General features: G+C 38.6%; 1 protein-coding gene across 5 annotated transcripts in view; it reads right to left on the minus strand.

The window, feature by feature from the left end:
• Positions 1-20,798, minus strand: part of MED12L (mediator complex subunit 12L) — a 329,485-nt gene that overhangs the window by 58,807 nt on the left and 249,880 nt on the right. For all 5 annotated transcript variants that reach the window (XM_067737493.1, XM_067737492.1, XM_067737490.1 and 2 more), the window contains 9 exons: positions 16,639-16,757; positions 15,817-15,960; positions 14,785-14,948; positions 10,653-10,784; positions 5,796-6,023; positions 4,925-5,066; positions 3,163-3,283; positions 2,677-2,778; positions 1,846-1,959 (listed from right to left, as the gene is read on the minus strand). In XM_067737493.1, the coding sequence (XP_067593594.1) occupies positions 1,846-1,959; positions 2,677-2,778; positions 3,163-3,283; positions 4,925-5,066; positions 5,796-6,023; positions 10,653-10,784; positions 14,785-14,948; positions 15,817-15,960; positions 16,639-16,757 (1,266 nt within the window). The remainder of the gene's footprint in view (positions 1-1,845; positions 1,960-2,676; positions 2,779-3,162; positions 3,284-4,924; positions 5,067-5,795; positions 6,024-10,652; positions 10,785-14,784; positions 14,949-15,816; positions 15,961-16,638; positions 16,758-20,798) is intronic.

A 20,798-nucleotide genomic window follows, 5' to 3' on the forward strand; every position in this document is an offset into this window, starting at 1 on the left:
AAACAACCCTATCTCCCTAACTCGGAATAGATCCTAGTGGATAGGACTTGAGAGAACATTGAGAACGACATGGTGAGGTAGATAAAACTGCAAAAACAAAACAAAGAAACAAACACCTCTGCCAGTCCTAGTCTAGGAGATCCTCATTCAGTTTAGATGTTAGGATGACAGAGAAGGTCTGGAAGGCTGTGCCAGAACCTTCTGTAATGGTAGAGACAATAGAACAAACACAGTGTTCAGGGACTGCATGGTCCAAGGGTCTGCTGACATTCAACTAGCCTGATCCTGACTTCTCAGACCTGAAGAACTCTCCATGGCTTAGGAAGCTGTAAAATCTATCAAGAACTGGGGCCAATTAAAAAGGTCAAGGAAAGGCAATCAAAGAAAATAAACAGGTGATTATGCACTGAGATTAAAATATGGTTATCTGGATAGTTAAAGAGGTTGGCAAATCGTACTTGGGATTAGACTAGTCCTGCAGATCAAGGGGATAATGTCTAGATGGGATGCGTCTTGGTTTCTGCCATTAAAATGTCTATCACTTATGCATTCACACTTCCAACATTAGTGTACGAAAAACCTACTCTTTAGTTTCTCTCATGGGCATTAGAGATACCACAGCAAAAATGTGAGTCCCTGACTTCATGGTACGTACATATATTTATTAAATAGAACTGACCAGCCAGCTTTCCTTTCAAACGTAGTCAGAGTAGAGCAATATGACTGACATGAGCATTTAATGTTGGCTGTACAATATTACAAGCTCAGAGGAGAGGGTGTGGCCTCCCGTGTGGCTCTACCTTTCCCTTTCTACTACAAAACCCACGGGCACTGCAAGAGGAGTGTGTGTGTGTGTGTGTGTGTGTGTGTGTGTGTGTGTGTGTGTGTGTGTTGAGGCGAACTTTTAGTAGTTTGTTTTATGAAAACCCTGTTATGCTTCCTCATCATCACCGAATAACACTTCTCAAGCAGGAGTATAAAGGGACAGGGTATATTCTAAAACATGTTTAAGACTCATCTAAAACAATTCCTATCCACTCAGTAAATTTAGTTCCAGTCAAAGGACGCTCCCTTGGAACGTTAGAGACAACTTTTGTTTAGTCAAGAACATAAGAGGGTGCCCAAAGTTGAAATTAGGCAGTGTGAATTCAAGACTTCCTAATCTTTCAAATCCTAAATGATTTATAGGATAAAAATGTCTTAAGGTATTGCACTGTAAATGAAAAGACAATACTACTACTCCTGGAGAATATATATCAATAAAGATATAAGGATGTCTTGGACGTTACAAAGTAAATGAAAACAAAAGTGTGATATCCAATATTGATTTATCAATAGTATCAATATCATTGCAATTATCACCTCATTCATGAAAAAACTAAGGCAGATGACATAAACTTGTCTAGGGTCACAGTGGAAGCAGAATAACTAAGATTAAAACCCAGATTTTCTGGTTGTTCTAGTCCTAGAATATAATATGAAATTTAAACCTTTAGATAGATTACCAAATCAACTGTGTCCATCACAAAGTGTGACTTCTGCCAACAAATGAAGTCAAAACAACCCTGTGGGTCTAAGGATCTACAGTACATCAGAATGAAACATCCTGCAGTTAAAATGCCACAAAAAAAGTATTATATTTAAATTCCCCCAAAATTGTAGATAAGGGACAGACTCCTCCGAGGCCAACTGAACGTGAACTTGGAAAATGCCAACTAATTTTTCCAGGAGAACAAACAAACAAAAATATGTTTCTAATAATATTAATTAGAGTTAAACCTGAACACAAATTATTTTGTCTCAGTTTCTGGTGATTAACCAAGCTGAGTGCCAGGATAGTCTTACCAAGCATCATAATTGCTTTCAAGACAGCAAACACCGCTCCCACTTCAATGCTGTTGTGAGCAGCGGCTAAGAGGTGTCTATCACAGGACGATCTTATTCCGGGGAAAGGTTTGCCTAGGAGGAAAACAACAAACCTTTAATAGTCTCATCACCATCATTAACCATCTTTTGTAACCATTTACAGTCAGCAGAGCCTTTCATTGTCAGACTGTGGGCACTTAATTGCTATTAGCTAGCTTTAATTGATGCTTCAGGGATTCACTAAGAAACACTGACAGTATTCCTTACTTAACCTTTTCTTTTTAAATATTAAGACAATGGTGTTGCTCTTTAGAGAGATGTATCCAAAAAATCAGGAGGACTTTTATCCACTTCTGCTGTCTCACACACACACACGCGCGCGCGCGCGCGTGCGGAAATGATCTTTAGGAACAGAATGCAGTAACACCCCTAGAATTCTTACCTTATGCCTTTCACCTTAGTAAAAGAATACATGCATCACCATTGCCCTAAGCTGCTACGGTGTGTTTCATTAGCAACACACACAGTATGTTGGAGGATCATGCTGCCCACCAGCTTGGCCTGGCTAAGGAGAAGAGGTGTTTTTATTGTTTATTAACTCTTGATGTGAGTTCCTCAATACATCCTGATATTACCTCCATGAAAGGTGCTGACAGCCCTCTCAATGGCCATACCCCATGCCTTCATCACCTCAAAGCAAGCCCACCAAAATCAGGAAGGAAACTACAGAATGGACAGCCTACTTGGTCAATTTAAGCATATGCCTTCCAAATGAAAGCGTCATCAGAGGTATTTCAGCTGTCAGCTCACCGGTTGCTTGAGGTAATAGGCAGGCCTGGGGAGCTCGGAAGAGATGAAGTAGGAGTCGGCATGTCATTCTCGCCCCAGGCTCTGCGTCTGCATCGCCACAAGCTAGGAGAGAGGGATTTTAAAAGCAAGTTTTCTAACATATTCAAGAACACGTCTTCCACATTTCTATTCTGCTAAATTTTCTGGAATAATCTAAATAAATGCTCCTTACAGTAAAAAGTAAGACACTTCTATACTTTTCAGAGAAACCGGAATCCTTCCTTAAAAACAAGTACTGAAAGTGTCGTTTCCAACCTCTTCCGTTGGGATCCATGTGACTTTGTTTGGAATAACTGTTATAAAGTCTACCATCTCTACCCTGATGCCATATCACTGCCCAGTGCAGGTTCCCTTAAATTCTACTTTGTCACTGCCTTTTAATAGTTAGAAACCACTGCACCAAGACAACAATGAAATAACGAGCGCCGTTCTTGCATGCAGCCTTACCTGCGGCTAGGAGAGAGGGAAGAGCGACGTGCTGCACGACGTCCTCCAGGGAGAAACACTGTCGTGCTATCAGAATAGCAATGAAAGTAGCTAATGAATCATGGAATGAAAGGTCACTCACCTTCAAGAAAAACATTGACACGTTTTAATACCTAACACCCTTTTAAGTAACATCTAAGATTACTATCTAAGAGAATGTAGGCAATACGAATAAGATCTCAAATCCCAAATTGAACCGGTAGAGTGAAATGATTTATAATTATTACCCTCTAGGCCTCCTTCTACTTTAGAAGACAAAGAATGAGGTCTACCCACACGCCCAATGCTTTAAGAAGATACTAAGCTTTAGCTTGAGTACATGTAACTGAAAAACAAAACAATAAAACAGCAAAATCAAGAAATCCCTAAAAGATGCAGCATAAATAAGCCTTTTTAGCAGAATGCAGTATAATCTAGTGTTGCAGGGTAAGACCATTAGGAAGCAACAGAAAACAAGGAGGTTCCCCTAATTGAAAAACAAGCCTTATTAATGTTTTAGAGTCCCTTTTGGGAATAACCAATAACGATTCTGTAATATAATTAAATCAGTTTTAAAAACAACTTTGAAAATTCTCACCCGACTCCTAAATTTAAAGAAGAAAGAGTGAAGGTGAGTGAGACAGAGAATGAAAGAGGAGAAAGGGGAGGAAAATTAATTCATTCAGGGTGGAAACCTCTACCCTTTACAGATCTCACAAGACTTTGACAGAAAATAATAAGAAAAACAGCTGTAACAGCAGCCTCCACATTAAGTTGTCCTATATGCCAGTGACTATGGTTAGAGACTTACAAAGATCACCTCATTTAAGGGCACCCCACTGTGAGGTTCATACTATTATTAATTCCAACTTTACAAATGAGGGAACAAGCAGAGGTAAAGTGAAACAAAAAACAACCGAGACATTAAGGAACTACGTTAAAGATAAAAATTTGGGTCTTTTTCTGTCTGGAAGAGCAGGTCACAGATATGAGTTTTACATCTTAGGTGCCCACAGAATGGAGCAGGATTATCCACCTGGTCTTCAGATACCAGAACTAGGAAATAAACCTTCAACGGGGAGTCAGTTTTTAAAATGTATAAAGTTCTTCTATACATGAGATATACTAATATGCAACACAAATTACTGCAAGAAGTGATGGAAGTGATAGGCAGAAATAAAGAATCCAGATGGATTTTTAAGAAATTCACACACCATGGATGCAACATGCTCTCTGAGGATATCCGTGATCCATAAAGGATATCTCTTCATAAGCTTCCTAACACCACTACTAAGAAAGACTGGACACCCCTCTGAATCTGAGCCTGGATGTCCTGATCCCACACAACAGAACCTATACTCTCAGATGTTTTTTTTTTCATTCTAAGAAAACAAACTGGTGGTCTTCAGAATGTAAACTGCTTTAGTTAAATTATGTCCTATGCCATGAGGAACCCAAGGCACTTGGTAAAAACTATGAACAAACCACTCTGAGGAGACTATACAGAAGAAATCTCAGCTAACAACAAGGAAACTCTTGGCATCTCCACTCTAGATTAGGCTATTTTATTTTGATTTTTTTCCCTTTATTTATTGTTGGCAACCACATTCTGGTTTATTGCTTTCAGGGAGAGAAAGACAAAATAATTTACAATATTTCAGTTAATAGTTGAGTCAACTAAAAAAAATTACTAGCTAAATATTTAACTGCATAGTTGAGTTTTTAAATGAAAAAGAAAACTTACATCTACAGTGCAAAGTACATCATTAAACCCCCAGACGTGGTTTGAAGAACAACAAAGAGCCTTCAGGACTCCCAGCCATTCTGAACTGAGAACAGTGCAGCAGGCCGTCAGCTCGGAGGAGAAATTGGCTATGTCATTAATCCTAGAAAGAAGAAAAAGAATATAGAAGAAAGTAACAAAAGAGAAATACTCACATACGATAAACTTAATGAACACATAATTTCAATATCATCAAACATGGCGTTCATTTCTTAGATTCAAGGATATAATAAAAATCCACTTGTCAAATAACCTAGTAGAACCTGGAGCAGAAGGGAAAGAAAATGTCTCCAAATGGTTTCTATTGGCTTGGCCAAAAAGTTCATTCAGTTAATGAATACATTGTTCAATAAAGTTCTGGGAGAAAACGAAAAATGTATCTTTTATCTTTACTTAAAACCGAACGAACGTTTCGAGCAAGCCAATATTTAATGCTGTTGAGCAACAAACAATAACCAGTATAGATGTCAATTAACATATTTTTAGTTCTGTGAACAAATCTGACCTGTAAATTCACATTTGTAAGGGCATCAAAGAAATTAAAAGGTCAGTCTAAATCCAGTGTTTTCAAAATCTGTCTTTTTCATTTGTATTTTTGTTATGCTTTTGAAAACATACCAGATAACTTACAGATTATATCTAGAGCATCTCACACCAGATCAATAAACCAGGTTAAGAAAATCATGGAATAGAGAAGTAAATGCAGGAATACAATAAGATTTTAAAACAAACAAACAAAAGCCAAATGTCTGCTTAGGCAATTATTAAAGCCCTTAATTTCAAAGGAGCAGCCATGCAACAACTGTGTGGTTAATCGTGAATCCCAGCTCACCTTCCAGCATCCTGATGGCCCATACATACATTCATGAGTGTGTTGCAGACGAAGCTGTAGCGATTGGCCGCATTGTCACTAAGGATCTTGCCCAGCATTGAGTAGTTGATGCTACGGGCTGAGGGATTCTCAATAAAATCCATCATGAAGTCTGGATCCCATCGCAAGTTAGAATTTGCAGGAATCACATTATTATATATGGTTTGCTTTACTTTTGAACAGGCACTACTGAGGTTACAAGAAGAAGAGTTAAAAGACAAAACAAAACTAAAATAACTAGAAAGGTATTTCATTTAAGGACAGATTAAATGGCAGCTGTAATGTATTCCTAGAGAAGGTTCGCATTATGGGTTCTTCCTAATAATCGGCACCGGACACAGTGCTTGGAATATGCTAGTTCAATAGTTACTGAATGGGTGGAAGAACAAAACAAGAATAAGACATCTGGGTACTAATCTTGATTATTTCCTAAGTCTTTTCTACATTTTACATGCTTTAAAAAAGAATCTACTATGGCTTCCAACAACTGTCTCTGAACAGTGGTTGGAAAGTGCTATTACTTAAGAATAATAAAAATGGATTGGATTACACATCAGGAACAACTTGGTGTTTTAGTCCTAATCATTCATCCTGTAAAGCGATTCCTCTCGGTACAAAGTATACGGGGGGTTCATGTGCCATGGCTACTCTGGGCACCACGGCACAGCTGAGAAAGAGAGGCTCACTCCCTGCCTTCAAGGAGCTTAAATTCTAGTAGGGGGATATGGGGAATACATACATTCTATGAGAGTACAGAAACTATTATATTGTTCCTAAAACTTTATCACACTGTACTTCTCAGCAGTATCTAGAGTTTTTTAAGAGGCTGGTCTACCACATTCAGAGTTACATCTGAAGAAAATGCAGAATATTATAAATTTATAAAGGGAATTAGAAAGCATCCCCTCTAACCCTGCTCTGCAGATGAGGCTGAGGGATGACCTGATTTCAAAGCTCAGATTCCATGTACACTTTGCTATTCTAGCCCAGTTGCTGTGGATAACAAATCCATAAGCCGCAATTCACCTTCTCTATTCAAGAGCTCTTTTAAGCAGCAAAGACTCTTTTCCTTTTAGATTAAGTTTTGGCTGCAAATTTATTTGTGATCAAGGCGACACACGTCTTAGTCTTATGCGCCTACATAAACAGTAGCCAGGAATGATTTCCTCAAAAATGAAAAGACATATAGATTCTTCACCCTAAGCTGTTAACATTGACAACTGCTTTAAGAAAATTGAGATTGTTCCGTTCAGTGTTTACCAAAAAGTGACTTTAGACATCCTCCTTCAGAATCACCTCTGGGGCATCTGTTAAAAATAAAAGACTCCTGGGCCTCACTGCAGGTGTACTGAATCTGTATGCTTAAAAAGCAGTCCCAGGACTTCCCCGGTGGCACAGTGGTTGAGAGTCCGCCTGCCGATGTAGGGGACATGGGTTCGTGCCCCGGTCCGGGAAGATCCCACATGCCGCGGAGCGGCTGGGCCCGTGAGCCATGGCCGCTGAGCCTGCGTGTCCGGAGCCTGTGCTCCGCAACGGGAGAGGCCGCAACAGTGAGAGGTCCGCGTACCGCAAAAAAAAAAAAAAAAAAAAAAAAAAAGCAGTCCCAGGTAAAACTAAGTACCAAATATGCGTGGAAGCACTGGGCCAAGAGAGAGGACTGAAGCCACCCACTAAGTGGCAGCAAGTACAATCTTCTACACCCTTTTTCTTCGCCTACAACTTATATAAAAACTTGTCAGGGGTTGCTGAAGGATACAAGTTTGCAATCTGAAGTCACAGCCTATTCAAAATGACAGAATTATACAGTCCCCAGTGTTTTTAAGAATCTCCCTTTTCCCTGTCTTAACCCTGCCAGGCTGCATATATTCTCACTTGGCAATAGTTCTTAATTTGTTTCATTTTCCCACTAAAAATGAAACAAAAACAAATTTTGCTCTCTGCCGGTTCCCTCCCTAATACCACGTCCCTGGTTTCCTCTACCACCCAATACTCGGAGTCTTTAAGGAAACAGAGTTCTGCAAATAGCAAAGCAGCATCTCTTGTTATTCAACTTTCCATTTAATTCTAACAATCTACCCCTGTCTGTCTTTGGAAACCAGAAGAATTCTGCTTTTCTTTCCTAATTTTTATAAAAGTCAGCCTCACTTTTCGATTAGTATAGAGACTTCTCTCAAGTTGATGCCCTCCTACCTCCTCTGGCAGTTCTTCTGAACTCTGTGGTTCATGGTGAAGTCTCGTGTCCCTTCATTTCTAGGCTTCATATTTCACTTATTACACTCTTTCCAGATGAGCTCTAGGTTTTAGTGAAATGTTAGCTGCCATCTAGGTCACTCTCAAATTCTTAGCACTCTCTGTTGCAGGCGTATATGGAGTTTAAAAAACCCCAAACCAAAACCAAACAAACAAAAACTCAACATTTTCCTTCTGAAACTTGCATGTATAAGAAAAAACTGATAGAGTAATGAAAGCAACACCACCTTGAGGCCAAAATGACTTATGTTCAAATCCAGGCTTTATCATTTATTAACTTATAATGAGGAACAGTCATTTGTTGATAGGAAAAATCATTTCTACTTCCTGGGGTTGTTGGGAGGATTAAAGATCTTGATGGAAATAACCCGCCATAGTGCCTGGCACAAAGCAGCAGCTCAGACGTGACTAATCAGAAGCAGACGTGACTAATGCTCTACTTCCTCCAAATATGATTCTTACACAACTTTATAGATGATGTTTCTGATCTAATCATTAAAACTGGTCTATTAGTATACAAACAGAAGTCTCTGCATATCTAGCTTTTGTTTGACCATTTTTCGTAATCCCAAGCTACAAGTAATGCCTGACTTGAAGGTTTCCTGAGAGAAACGCAGTTCTCTTCCATGGCTTAGTCCAGGAAATTTTAGACGGGTAACCCCTTGTGAAGCCCCATGGTGCTGATGCTAAGTAGCCCCTCAGTTCATGGCTGGTCTCCTGAATCTCCACACAGCCAGTGCGCGTTACTTGAATTAACTCATTTAACATGCTTCACCACGCCGCAGGAGCATTAGAGGTCAAATACACCCAACTGTGGCTTCCTTGGGAAATTCACACGGCTGTCGCAAGAACCGAATCTTGTATGAGAAAGCTCTTTGAAAACTGTAAACTGAAACTGAAAGCGCTCTGTAAAGTAATAGAAGAATACGGGGTGGGGGGGGGGCCTTCCCTGGTGGCACAGTGGTTGGGGGTCCGCCTGCCGATGCGGGGGGCGCAGGTTTGTGCCCCGGTCCGGGAGGATCCCGCGTGCCACGGAGCGGCTGGGCCCATGAGCCATGGCCGCTGAGCCTGCGCGGCCGGAGCCTGTGCTCCGCAACAGGAGAGGCCACGACAGTGAGAGGCTCGCGTACCGCAAAAAAAAAAAAAAAAAAAATATGGGGTATTATTATTACAACATTTCTGTGGAAAGATGGTTCCTAAGACCCACTCAGACATTCCATAAGGGATTATTTTGAAACCTAATTCATTTCATAAAGAACATACTTTCACATTTTTCCCTATCAATACCATTAAAAATATCATGGTTTTTGATTTGCTATATATCATTCTTTAAGCAGATTTTTTTTTTTTGGCAGTGCCTACTATGAGCCAGACACTCTTCAAGGTGCTGGGATAGAGCAATGAAGAAACTAGAGAAAGTTTCTGCTCTCCTGAAGCTTACATTCTAGAAAGGAGCCAGACCATAAATAAATACATAATGTATGAAATGGGGAGGGGCAAAGTGCTAAGGTTCAGAGAATGACGGAGACCGGGGGGAGGGGCTATTTCCAGTGCGGTGGTCAGGGAGATAGAGCCCCAAACGAACTGTGTGAGGGAGCATCACGAGAGAGGTGACAGCAAGTGCAAAGGCCCCAAGGTGGGAGCGTGCTTAGAGTGTTGGGAGACCAATACGGACGTCCATGTGATTAGAATGGACAGAGAGAAAGTGGTGGAAGACAGGACTGGATCCAGTAGATCCTAAAGGCTAGGTAAGGACTTTGAATTCTATTCTGAGTAGATATGAGAAGCCACTGGAAAACTTCAAGTTATTCTTGGTTCAAAAGGATAACTTCTGAAGACATGTTGAGAATACACTTAAGAGAGTCAAGGGTGCAAGCAGAAAAACGAGTTAGAAGGACACTACGATGGTCCAACCAAGAGAGGAGCACGGTGGTAGTTGCCAACCAATGAAGAGTGGTCAGATTCTAGATGTACCTGGGAGGCAGAGTTCATAGGATTTACGAACAAGCTGGATGCAAGATACAACGGAGCAAAGGAAACTGTAACTGACTATTCTTTCCTTGCCTGCTTCCAGATTCCAAATTTATTCTGCCAGCTATTACTGCCCCCTTCCCTCCCCCAACTTACAGTTAATCATCTAAATTTCCTCCAACACCATTACGGAAGTACAGACTCTCCAGCACCTGTCTACCTGTCGCGGGTACAAGTGCTAAGGTGCAGAGAATGACAGGGAGTCAGAGATGCTCTGCGAAGTAGGAAGTTCAAGGAATCAGAGAAGCAAACGCAGGGAGAAAGTAGGTATGCAAACAGTGGGGAGACAATGTTCCAAGAGAGGTAACAGCAACTGCAAAACACAGAACGTTTTCTCTTATATCAAAACTGCATTCAGAGCTAAACATGCATAGTGATTTGGAATAGGAGGTTAGAGCTACAATGAAAGATAATTCAATAGGAAATCTGGCAGATATAATTAGGATTAACTTTCATTATTCAAACAGATGACAATTCGGTACACAAACAAATACAGGCACAATCCTATTCCTATTCTTTTGACTTTCTTCTACCCACCTGAAGAGGTCTCCGAATTTACTTCTGAGGTGGCTACATGACACATAGAGATCATAGAGGTAGGCTAAGATGCATCTTTCTGGGGAAGAACATTCTGAGGGGTTCACCACATGCTTTACCACACCACACAATCTGAGGAGAAAAATATAGGAAGAAATGAGACACTTTGCTAATATACGTGTTAGCGCTTGGATCTTTTAGAGTGAGAATGTGTCCATGTATTACTCAAGGTAAAAAAAGATACCAGATTGTTAACAGTAATCATTATACCAAGTAAATAACTGCATAAAATCAGTTTTCTAGTATGATATTGAAACACTGAATATTTTTTTAAAACTTCAGAAATGCCATTAACATTAAGAAATGAAAGAAATTCCTCCGTACAGAAGATATGTAGGGAGGAATCCACCAATAAAGCTGCTGTGACTAGGACACAAAAGTTGTAGGAGAGAATCTCTCATCAGTAAGAAGACTGACAAATTCTGGAAGTTTGCAAAGGGCGCCATGTCCACTATGTAAAAGGGCAATCTCTTCATATCAGTAAGTCTGGGAAATCTATTTTCAAGACCGTGAGCTGGTTCTGGCATGAACTTGAAGAATTCATGGTTTGAGGTCACATTCTCTTTGTTTTTCCAAACTAGAAACAAATTTATTTTAGTTTATCTTAATAAGAATTTAAGACCCCTTCTTTTTAGTGACATTCTCCGTAAGACTTGTGGTTCAGAAATACCACTATTACTCCAATTCCCCAGATCAGAAAGATGGCCTTTTGGGCCACAATTCATACAGAACAAAAGTTCATACGACACAGAAGTAAACACTAGCGGTCCATCCACCTATCTATGAGTCTGATTCCACTGTCATCCTGCATTCTGTTACAGGGCTCGGTACTACTACGACAGTGTCACAGATGACTCAGATTATTAAAGCTGAAAAGGGCTTTAGAAATCATCTGATTCACCTTCCTCATTTCACAAAGAGGGCTCTGAGGCTCAGAAAGGTGATGTATCTTGCCCACAAGGCAAAGAGCTACTTCACAGCAGATCCAAAAGGAGAACTTAGGTCTCCAGAACCCCAGTCTGGAGCCCTCTCCACTGTTTAGGGGACGGGAGGGAGGCTAGCATGTCAAGGCTGAGAAGGACCCTGGAGTCACAAACATCAGAGGTGGGACCTAGGAAACTATGCAAAGAAATAGCCACGTAGCATCCCAAGCCCTGTGAACTGACATCAGCAGAGGCAGGCAACTGATAAAGGCTGTCAATTATAGCAAAACTGTCCCACAGTAAAGGAGAAAAGTAGATGATTCAATCAGCTGTTACCTATATAAACCAAAAAATTCCAGGTATACCCTGAAAAGCAAAGAATTATTTTGTGATTAAAATAAACAAACATTTATTGAAAGTTTGCTAGGCATTTACTGTATCGCAGTAAATATTGAGTGTTTGTTTCCTCAATAATTTTGTCACTTACTCGAGGTAAGAAAAACATTTTACATTGAGATCCAATATGCTTATTCATATAAGTGCAAAAAAAAAAAGAAAAAGAAAAAAACCCCAAATAATAGTTTTGGGGAAAATACTTATCCTTACTCTACATGATAAAGAACAAATATAATAAACTGAATATCAAATATGATTTTATGAACATTTAATAGAACACAAATTTAAAATGTCAAAATAAATGATAATGAAATAAATTCCAAAATAACAAACAAACAAACAAAATACTCGTGAAAACCTATTATATTCATTTCGTGACCAACTAGAGATGGTTCCATACACGGTTTTAAAAAGTATGGTATAAATCAAACAGCATGAATGAGCTCCTAGTTAGAAAGACTTTTAGCAATCTGGGAGATTTATTAGCTATCTGATGTTGGGTACATCACTTCACCTACCACTCCATTTAACAGGCCCGAGTTTCCATTTCTTGACTTATAAAATGGTACTAATCATTCAACCCTACAGGGTAGTGGAGGGCTATAAAATAGTTCTATATTTCCTGGGTTCTAAGATGGTCATTTCCTTACATTTAAAAATATCAGGGATGTTTCAGATGTCACTTAGTAATAATCTAAGTGTACATTATCTGTGGCTATGCTCTCATACGAAGAGAAAGCTTACGGTCCACAAAAGCTAAAATATTTACTATCTGGCTCTATACAGAAAAAAGTTTGCTAACTTCTGATCTCAGAGAAGAAAATTGAAGAAAGAACCAAGAATAGGAGAGACAAGGTAGAAGGAAAGATTAGGAAAATATTAACTGAGGTGCCTTCAAGTGGTAAGATAATATTTGTTAGGTGAGGAAGCGTGTAAGTAGAGAAGAGGCCCAGAAATAATAAACTTAAATCAAGCTCAATGTTAGCAAAAGTTTAAGGGCATAAATGCTACTTAAGGCTAAAAGCGGAAGTCAAGAATGTATTTCTCTATGGCCCAGCAATCCCACTACTGGGCATATACCCTGAGAAAACCATAATTCAAAAAGAGACATGTACCACAATGTTCACTGCAGCTCTATTTACAAGAGCCAGGACATGGAAGCAACCTGAGTGTCCATCGACAGATGAATGGATAAAGAAGATGTGGCACATATATACAATGGAATATTAGCCATAAAAAGAAACGAAACTGAGTTATTTGTAGTGAGGTGGATGGACCCAGAGTCTGTCATACAGAGTGAAGTAAGTCAGAAAGAGAAAAACAAATACCGTATGCTAACACATATATATGGAATCTAAAAAAAAAAAAAAAAAAAAAGGTTCTGATGAACCTAGGGGCAGGACAGGAATAAAGATGCAGATGTAGAGAATGGACTAGAGGACACAGGGAGGGGGAAGGGTAAGCTGGGACGAAGTGAGAGAGTGGCATGGACATATATACACTACCAAATGTAAAATAGACAGCTAGTGGGAAGCAGCTGCATCACACTGGGAGATCAGCTCGGTGCTGTGTGACCACCTAGAGGGGTGGGATAGGGAGGGTGGGAGGGAGATGCAAGAGGGAGGGGATATGGGGATACATGTATACGTACAGCTGATGCACTTTGTTATACAGCAGAAACTAACTCAACATTGTAAAGCAATTATACTCCAATAAAGATGTTAAAAAATTTTTTTTAATAAAAAGAAGAAGAATGTATTTCTCCCCCAAGATTACAAAGTAAAAATGTTTCATCTTAGGAACTGCAGTTAAAGAAAAGCACATATAATTAAGAGACAGCCTCTTTTACAAACTGAATGTAACAATAATTGGATTTAATTTGGTTATGGTTATTGATTTACATGTTTATTACAGAAACATCTTTGAGACCATAAAGAATATTATAAAAAAATATTCAAATTAAAAAAAATAAATCTATGTGTGTAGAATTAACGTGGAAGCTCTTCCTCTTCTCCTAAAAAGCTGCTGTTAAATGGATGACACTCTAGAATAGAGTACATGTTGATTACATGCGCTAGATTACCAAAAAAAGGCACTGTGAACCCCATGTTTCTTTTGAGCCCAGGAGGGTTGCTTTTCTTTTAAGTATATAAAGCTCTGGAGAAAGGAGTCTGCAGTGGACAAAAAGGAGCTCAGAATAGGTTTTCTGACAGCTCATTATACTTCTCTGGTGCCAGTAGCCTCGGCCTCATTTAATGGGGGTGATGTAATTACTTCGCCCAACTCCCTAACAGTAGTAGAGAAAACCTCAGCCTACAATTCACACAAACCGAAAAAAGACTAAGAATCAAAAAAGTCATTTATTCTAGATTAACCCTTGTCAAAAATTTCCTTTAATTTATAAAAGAAATAAAATTGAAAAGGTAAATCTATAAGATGATGTATGTGCAAAGCTTATTTGGCGTTGGATTCTCCAAACAGAAACTGAAATGACATAAGCGAAGAAGCAGTCACTTATTCACCATCCATAATAAGGATGCTGGGTAGCAGAAATGACAGCAACTAGGGGGAGCGAAGTAGCCACCAGGCAGGCAGGCGGACTTTTCATGCTTTTATCTCCTTTCCGATAAACGTTTCCTGGCACAAGCATTCTTTAACTGTGTTATACCTTTCTATGAAACAAACAGTACTATTTTTGTCTTAAAACCACTATCCTATTTCATCACAAATTACACATTCTAGGGTATACCAACCCTTCAAACACCTGGGCCGTCTGATCGGGATTCAGGATCAGACAACTGTGGTATCTCCTGAGAACGGCCACAATGCAGACACACAGTCCCGTTGTGTAACTTCCTGCCAGGCTGGAGGATTTCAGGAGCAGTTCGGCTTCCACAACACTCAGTTCATTCAGGAGCTACAATGGGAGAAAAGATCGAAGAAAAATGTAGCTGCCAAAACAAATAGGAAAGACGTTTATTTTTACAAACCACGGATATATTGAGTCATTCTAAAGCTACTTGATCTCCTTCCTTGTCCCGCCCCAGGAACATGCACATAAACAACGACAGTCTCAGCACCCCAATGAATTAACTGGTTTTTATTTTTAATACTTTATCAAATTATAGAGTTTTCCTTCTGTCTGGGCATCACGGTCAATGCAATCGAGAGGTACCCAATACTGAAACAGTTATCAAAATTTTACGGTGGTCCAAAGTTCTGGACTGGATAATTTCAGAGAAGAACATCCCCACCTCTGACTTTTTGTCCACTTGCCCCTCCTTTTCAGTAAATGGAAGTTATTTATCATCATTTTCTTATTATTAACAAAGCTAACACCTCCAATAGAATAAGTAAAAGAAACCAAGTTTTATGTCTACTCACTAGTGACATAACAAATGAACTCAAGTATGTGTATAAGAAAAATAGTGGAACAAATTAATAATGTTTCATATTTTTTGCTCTTCCCTAAAATATACTTTACTATAAATAGCAAACAAACTTTCACCTTTCCCTAAGCAAAAAACAAAAGACAAACAAGAAATACCCTCAAAGCTCTCACGTTTTAAAGTGACTATTACTATATTTTAGCACAAATTATAATTATTTAGTTGAAAATTATGAACACAGATGCCATTAAAATGCTAGTTGAAAATGCTAGCTGAGTACTGTTGACTCAGAATGTTTCAACTATTCAAAAATGCACTGGGTGGCTCATTTTAAACTGTACAATGCCTAGTAGGTTTGCCTTCTGCAAAAAGAGAGAAGCAGGATCCCTTTGACACCTGTATTGCAAAGTCAATGAGGCCATTGATATTCAGTGCTGGCTCCATGAGATCAAAGATGAGCTGAATATGGTGAGCCAATGGGAGATGGTACGATGTTCCTGATGCAAAGCTTGTGATTTGTTCCAGCACATTGTTAGAGATCTGTGCCAAAAAAAAAAAAAAGTGAAAGTAATCATAAGACCGACAGTCCAAATAACTTTTATTTATTAAATTACTTCAATTGTGTAGGTAAGAAACGTGAATTTATACGTGATTCTATTTAGAAGTTGAAACATACTTCTACAGAAGACAAAACCATGTACAAATGCAATAATATCCTTAAAACAACTATAATTTGAAGAAATAAGCTGAGTTGTCATTCAGATCTACACCCAACTCTCCTAAAGGCAGAACAACAATAAATGCTAATTAATTTCCAGATGACATCTATTTGACTATCAATGGATTTGTAAAACAAAAGAGATTTGGTTTCTTCTCAATGGCATAGTAATTTTTCTTCAGTCATCAACAGATTTCTCCCTTATCGATAGCAATGTAGGACTAAAATGTAATAAGTACTACATTATAGCTTATTTTATATAGTGTTGATTATTATCATATGGTAAAAATATTTCCATGATAAAAATTAATTCCTCTGAAGAAGGCAACCTGACACTTAAAACTGAACTGCTTGATAGTTTAAGACGCTTCCAAATATGTTTAAAAAATGTATTTATAATTTTTTAAATTATATTAAAGTATAGCCAAAAACATATATTGCATGAAAAAGATTTTTAAGGAAATATCCCAAATGCATAATAAAACAGCTTTAATGGCTACCTGAGATGTCACTTGATGTTGATCAAAATATGAAAGGAGTTGAAGTTTTGTGAACACAGTCTCCAGTGTTGGAAATGCCTCCTGTTTGCTCTTCCTGGCTTTCTGTCCTTCATCTCCAACTAAATAAACACACAGTAGGTACATTATTTTCCATTTAATTGAAGCTCTTGACTTTAATGGATACTTTTTATTGAAGTATAACATACGAATGGAAAATTGTACAAACTTACTGAATTTCTACAAAATAAATTTATGTAATGAAACTCAAATCACAAAATCACGTACCAAAGCTCCAGAAGCCCCCTCAGGTTCCCTCCAGTCACTTCTCCCTCCTCAGAGAACCAAGATCCTGACCTCTGATGGCTTGGATTAGTACTGCTCACTTTGGAACTTTATACAAATGGAATCGTATGATACGTACTTTTTACATCTGGCATCTTTCACTCAAAATTATGCTTCTGAGATTGATTCATGCTGTTGAGGTAATTTTATTTTTTTTCTAAAAATTAACAATTCTTGGGACTTCCCTGGTGGCGCAGTGGTTAAGAATCCGCCTGCCAATGCAGGGGACGCAGGTTCGATCCCTGGTCCAGGAAGATCCCACATGCCACGGAGCAACTAAGCCCGTGCACCACAACTACTGAGCTCAAAGAGTAGCCCCACTTGGCGCAACTAGAGAAAGCCCACGCACAGCAACGAAGACCCAACGCAGCCATACGTACATAAAATTATAAAAAAAAAAAACCAAAGAACAATTCTCACTTATGTACTATATCTAAACTTTTGGCTATTAATGAGAAGTCCCTCTATAAACGTTTCTTACCCACTGACTTTTAAAATACGATATCAACAATGAATGGGGGAAAAAAAATCACCGAGGCTCACATTGATATAATAGGAAAAACTTCACTGGCATTTTCTTAGGAGATTCCCAAACAGTTTAGTATGTAAAAAAGGAAATTTACACAATTCCTAACTTTTTTAGGGATAGAAAGGAATTAAATGTCTCCACCTTAATGGAAAAGCGCTACCTTTACCAATTTAGTATAAAGAAGTTTGAAGAAAATATCAATAAGAAATACTATAAACATTGCTTATTCCAGAGGGACTCTTGCTCTTAACAGCTCTAAGGATAAGATCCAGAAATAATTAGGTCCTATTTTAAAATATTTTTAATATATGTATTTACGAACACAAATCTAAAAACAAAAAGGAAATGTTGGATTATACGATCTCCACGAAAGATCAGATCATTTCCAACACTATGATTCTAAGCAGTCAAAGGCTACTGAGAAAAAAGCCCTCTTACTCACATCATCTTATTTGGGAAAGTTTAATTTGGGGAACAGAGCTCACTTTACTGATTTTTCTATTAAAGATTCAAGAAGGATTTCACTAAACTCAAAAGGCTTTGCTAATGGCAAATGGAATGGATTTAGAAAATAACAAGAAAGGAGACTTCTCTTTCAACAATAAGCAATTGTGGTTTATAGATAGGCAAAAGACAAGCAAAAAACCCAGGCTGTTGTTTCCTAAGACAAACAAACTTAGAATTAAAAGGTGCTGAGTAACATAAGGTACAAGATTGTGTGTCACTTTTGTCAAATATCACCAAATGTAACACAAATAATAAGAAAGGAGTTCATGAAACCTACTTGTTTTTCAGCATCTATTCTCAAAGGTACAAGTGGCATTTTGCCTTCAATACAGCTGTTTGCATGTCATGAGCATGTGTAAAATATCCAAGTTTTGAATTTTTCATTTACTAACATCATTAGTCCAAGGCTGAAAACTTACACCAATAGTCTTGGGTACCATGAGCTTTGGAAGTGAAGATAATATATTTATTCAGTCCTGCCTGGGACCAAAACCAAGTCTGTTACCAAGAAAAGTAACAGACTGGAGGACGTGGACCCAGCACAAGAACTCACAAATATCTCTTTTTTTGGTTTGTCTATATTAATAGGCTCTGTTTACTTACACATAGCTAACTTCTCAAGACCTCTTATAAAAAAAGATGCAATTGACTCTTGGCAATTTACATTCACTTTGAGAGAAAAATTTAAGAAATTAGTGGTGGTTCTCAAAGGAATATTTTAATGACATTTACACAGATAACAGTATAGTCATAATTCATAGATTTTCATCTGTTTTATGTCAATTTGCTTTCATAATATATATTATTGCTCTCTTGTTGCTTAATTTTGATTTTCCTTTTTTTCTTTTTTTTTTTTAAATCTCTAATCCTGGAAGTTCTGACTTTTATTGGTATGGTAAAACTTCATTAATGTTTTGAAAATTTACACCCAAAGGTGACTAGTCAATGTAAATGTAAAATGAGATTTGAACATGTTCAACTGGAAATGTCATTTCCGCTTTAGATTATAAATCTCCCCCCGCCCCCAGGCAAGGTCCGGTTGCTCTGAGAGCACTCCTAATGAGTTCCTCAAAATCATGTTTTTATGTGTAGCCAGAAATCAAATACATGCTAAGACAACTTCTGTTTTCCTGCCTCACCAGCCTCTTTATCAGAAGGCAGCTCACCACATCCCAAATTAACAAACGTATTTCTGGTTGAGGAGTTTTATCTAAAACGTGGGAAAGACAAAAATCCCCACAGAAGATGACCCTCTCCTCAGGGGTACATCTAGTACTGTACCGGATGCCTCAAAAATTAGCGTGGAACAACAATGATTTTCTCCTGGTGAGTTCACGAGCAAGAACTGCCTATTTAAGAGACTGGTACAAAGATAGGACAGACAATAGTCTAGCATTTTAAAAAACTTCATAAAGGAAGGAAGTAGACTCAGCAGAAAAGGATACCGTGTTGCTTCCTTCCCCGTCCCACCCCTCTCAGCGTCCCCAAACCAAACATTCCACAGGACCTGAAAAGACTCTCTAAAAGTAATTTAGGCAAAAGCCCATATTACTGACCCTTCTAAAGGACACAGTGTCCATCCCATTCCCAAATATACAAAAAGTAGCTTCAAATATACTTTGCTAGCTAGTTGCAGGGCTTTGGGATTCAGCCCATTTCCTCTTTTCTCTAACAGAGAAAACAGCAAAACAACAGATCAACAGTTTTTTTAGAGCAGTTCTTTACCCCTCCCCAATCTCAATAATGACAACAGTGTTTCATTTCCCTTCCACAACCTCATGGCGCCTGTGTAGCACTAACTCTTTAAGAGGCCACAGAAGTGAGTTAGGGAATGTGATGCAAATAACACGAAGGTAGCCTTCCCACTGTGTTCTAAGACATCAGGCACCCAAAACACACATTCAGACTAAAAACACTTCGCCCTGCCCTCGTACCTTGTTTCTGCACCTGCACCCTTACTGATGGAGAGGAAAGAGAGCTATTTGCAATAGTTATATCTGTCCTTTTCTGTGGGAAAGATCTAGTGTGGGCAAGCTCTAGTAATTCATCCAGTTAAAGTCCTAAAGACTGGTCCCCTGTGGAGAGGTTCGTAAAACAGTATTTATTTTGTACTGAACAAGACAGCAGGGTTCCTAGAGGTGGTTTATGCCCTGTGTAGGAAGCGTGCTGTTCGCACAGGGAAAATCCAAACTTTTTTTCCCCATTATATTATTTAAGTAACAGAGAGATAAATACCAGTGGTGGTAGTGGAGTATACATAATGATAGCATACTTTAAATCGTATGACTGTCTAATAAAATAAAGAAACTTTGAAGAGTAATTAGGCAAACGTGACGTGGATAATTACAAAGTTCCAATTATGTTATATGGTGACATAATACAAAGGCATAACTTCACTGTAAGAGCTATGTAAAAAGCTTGGTGACAGAGCATCCCAAGTAAAGGCATTATGGAGTAAAGACCCAGTTTTCTTTTTACTTGAAATCGTTTGGAGACGTGGGTAGCCTCCCCTACCTACTGCAATTATTCTTCTGAATAACGTAAGAAAAGATCGGCCACTACTATGCCATGATTTTTAATCATCATGTAAATATGAGTACCCAGAGCCAACTATAAGCTTGAAAAAGGATGGAACTGGGGGAATGGACCTCTTCCAGCCTAAGCGTTTTCCAACTCATTCTTCAATACTTTATGTATGACTGCTGTGGAAAATTTGGGAAATACGAAAAGAAGAGGAGCAAATGAAATCACCTCTATCTATCTAGAGAAGGTGCTATTTTCA

Source organism: Pseudorca crassidens, chromosome 5, assembly GCF_039906515.1.
Source record: "Pseudorca crassidens isolate mPseCra1 chromosome 5, mPseCra1.hap1, whole genome shotgun sequence".
In the NCBI taxonomy this organism is placed as follows: Eukaryota; Metazoa; Chordata; class Mammalia; order Artiodactyla; family Delphinidae; genus Pseudorca; species Pseudorca crassidens.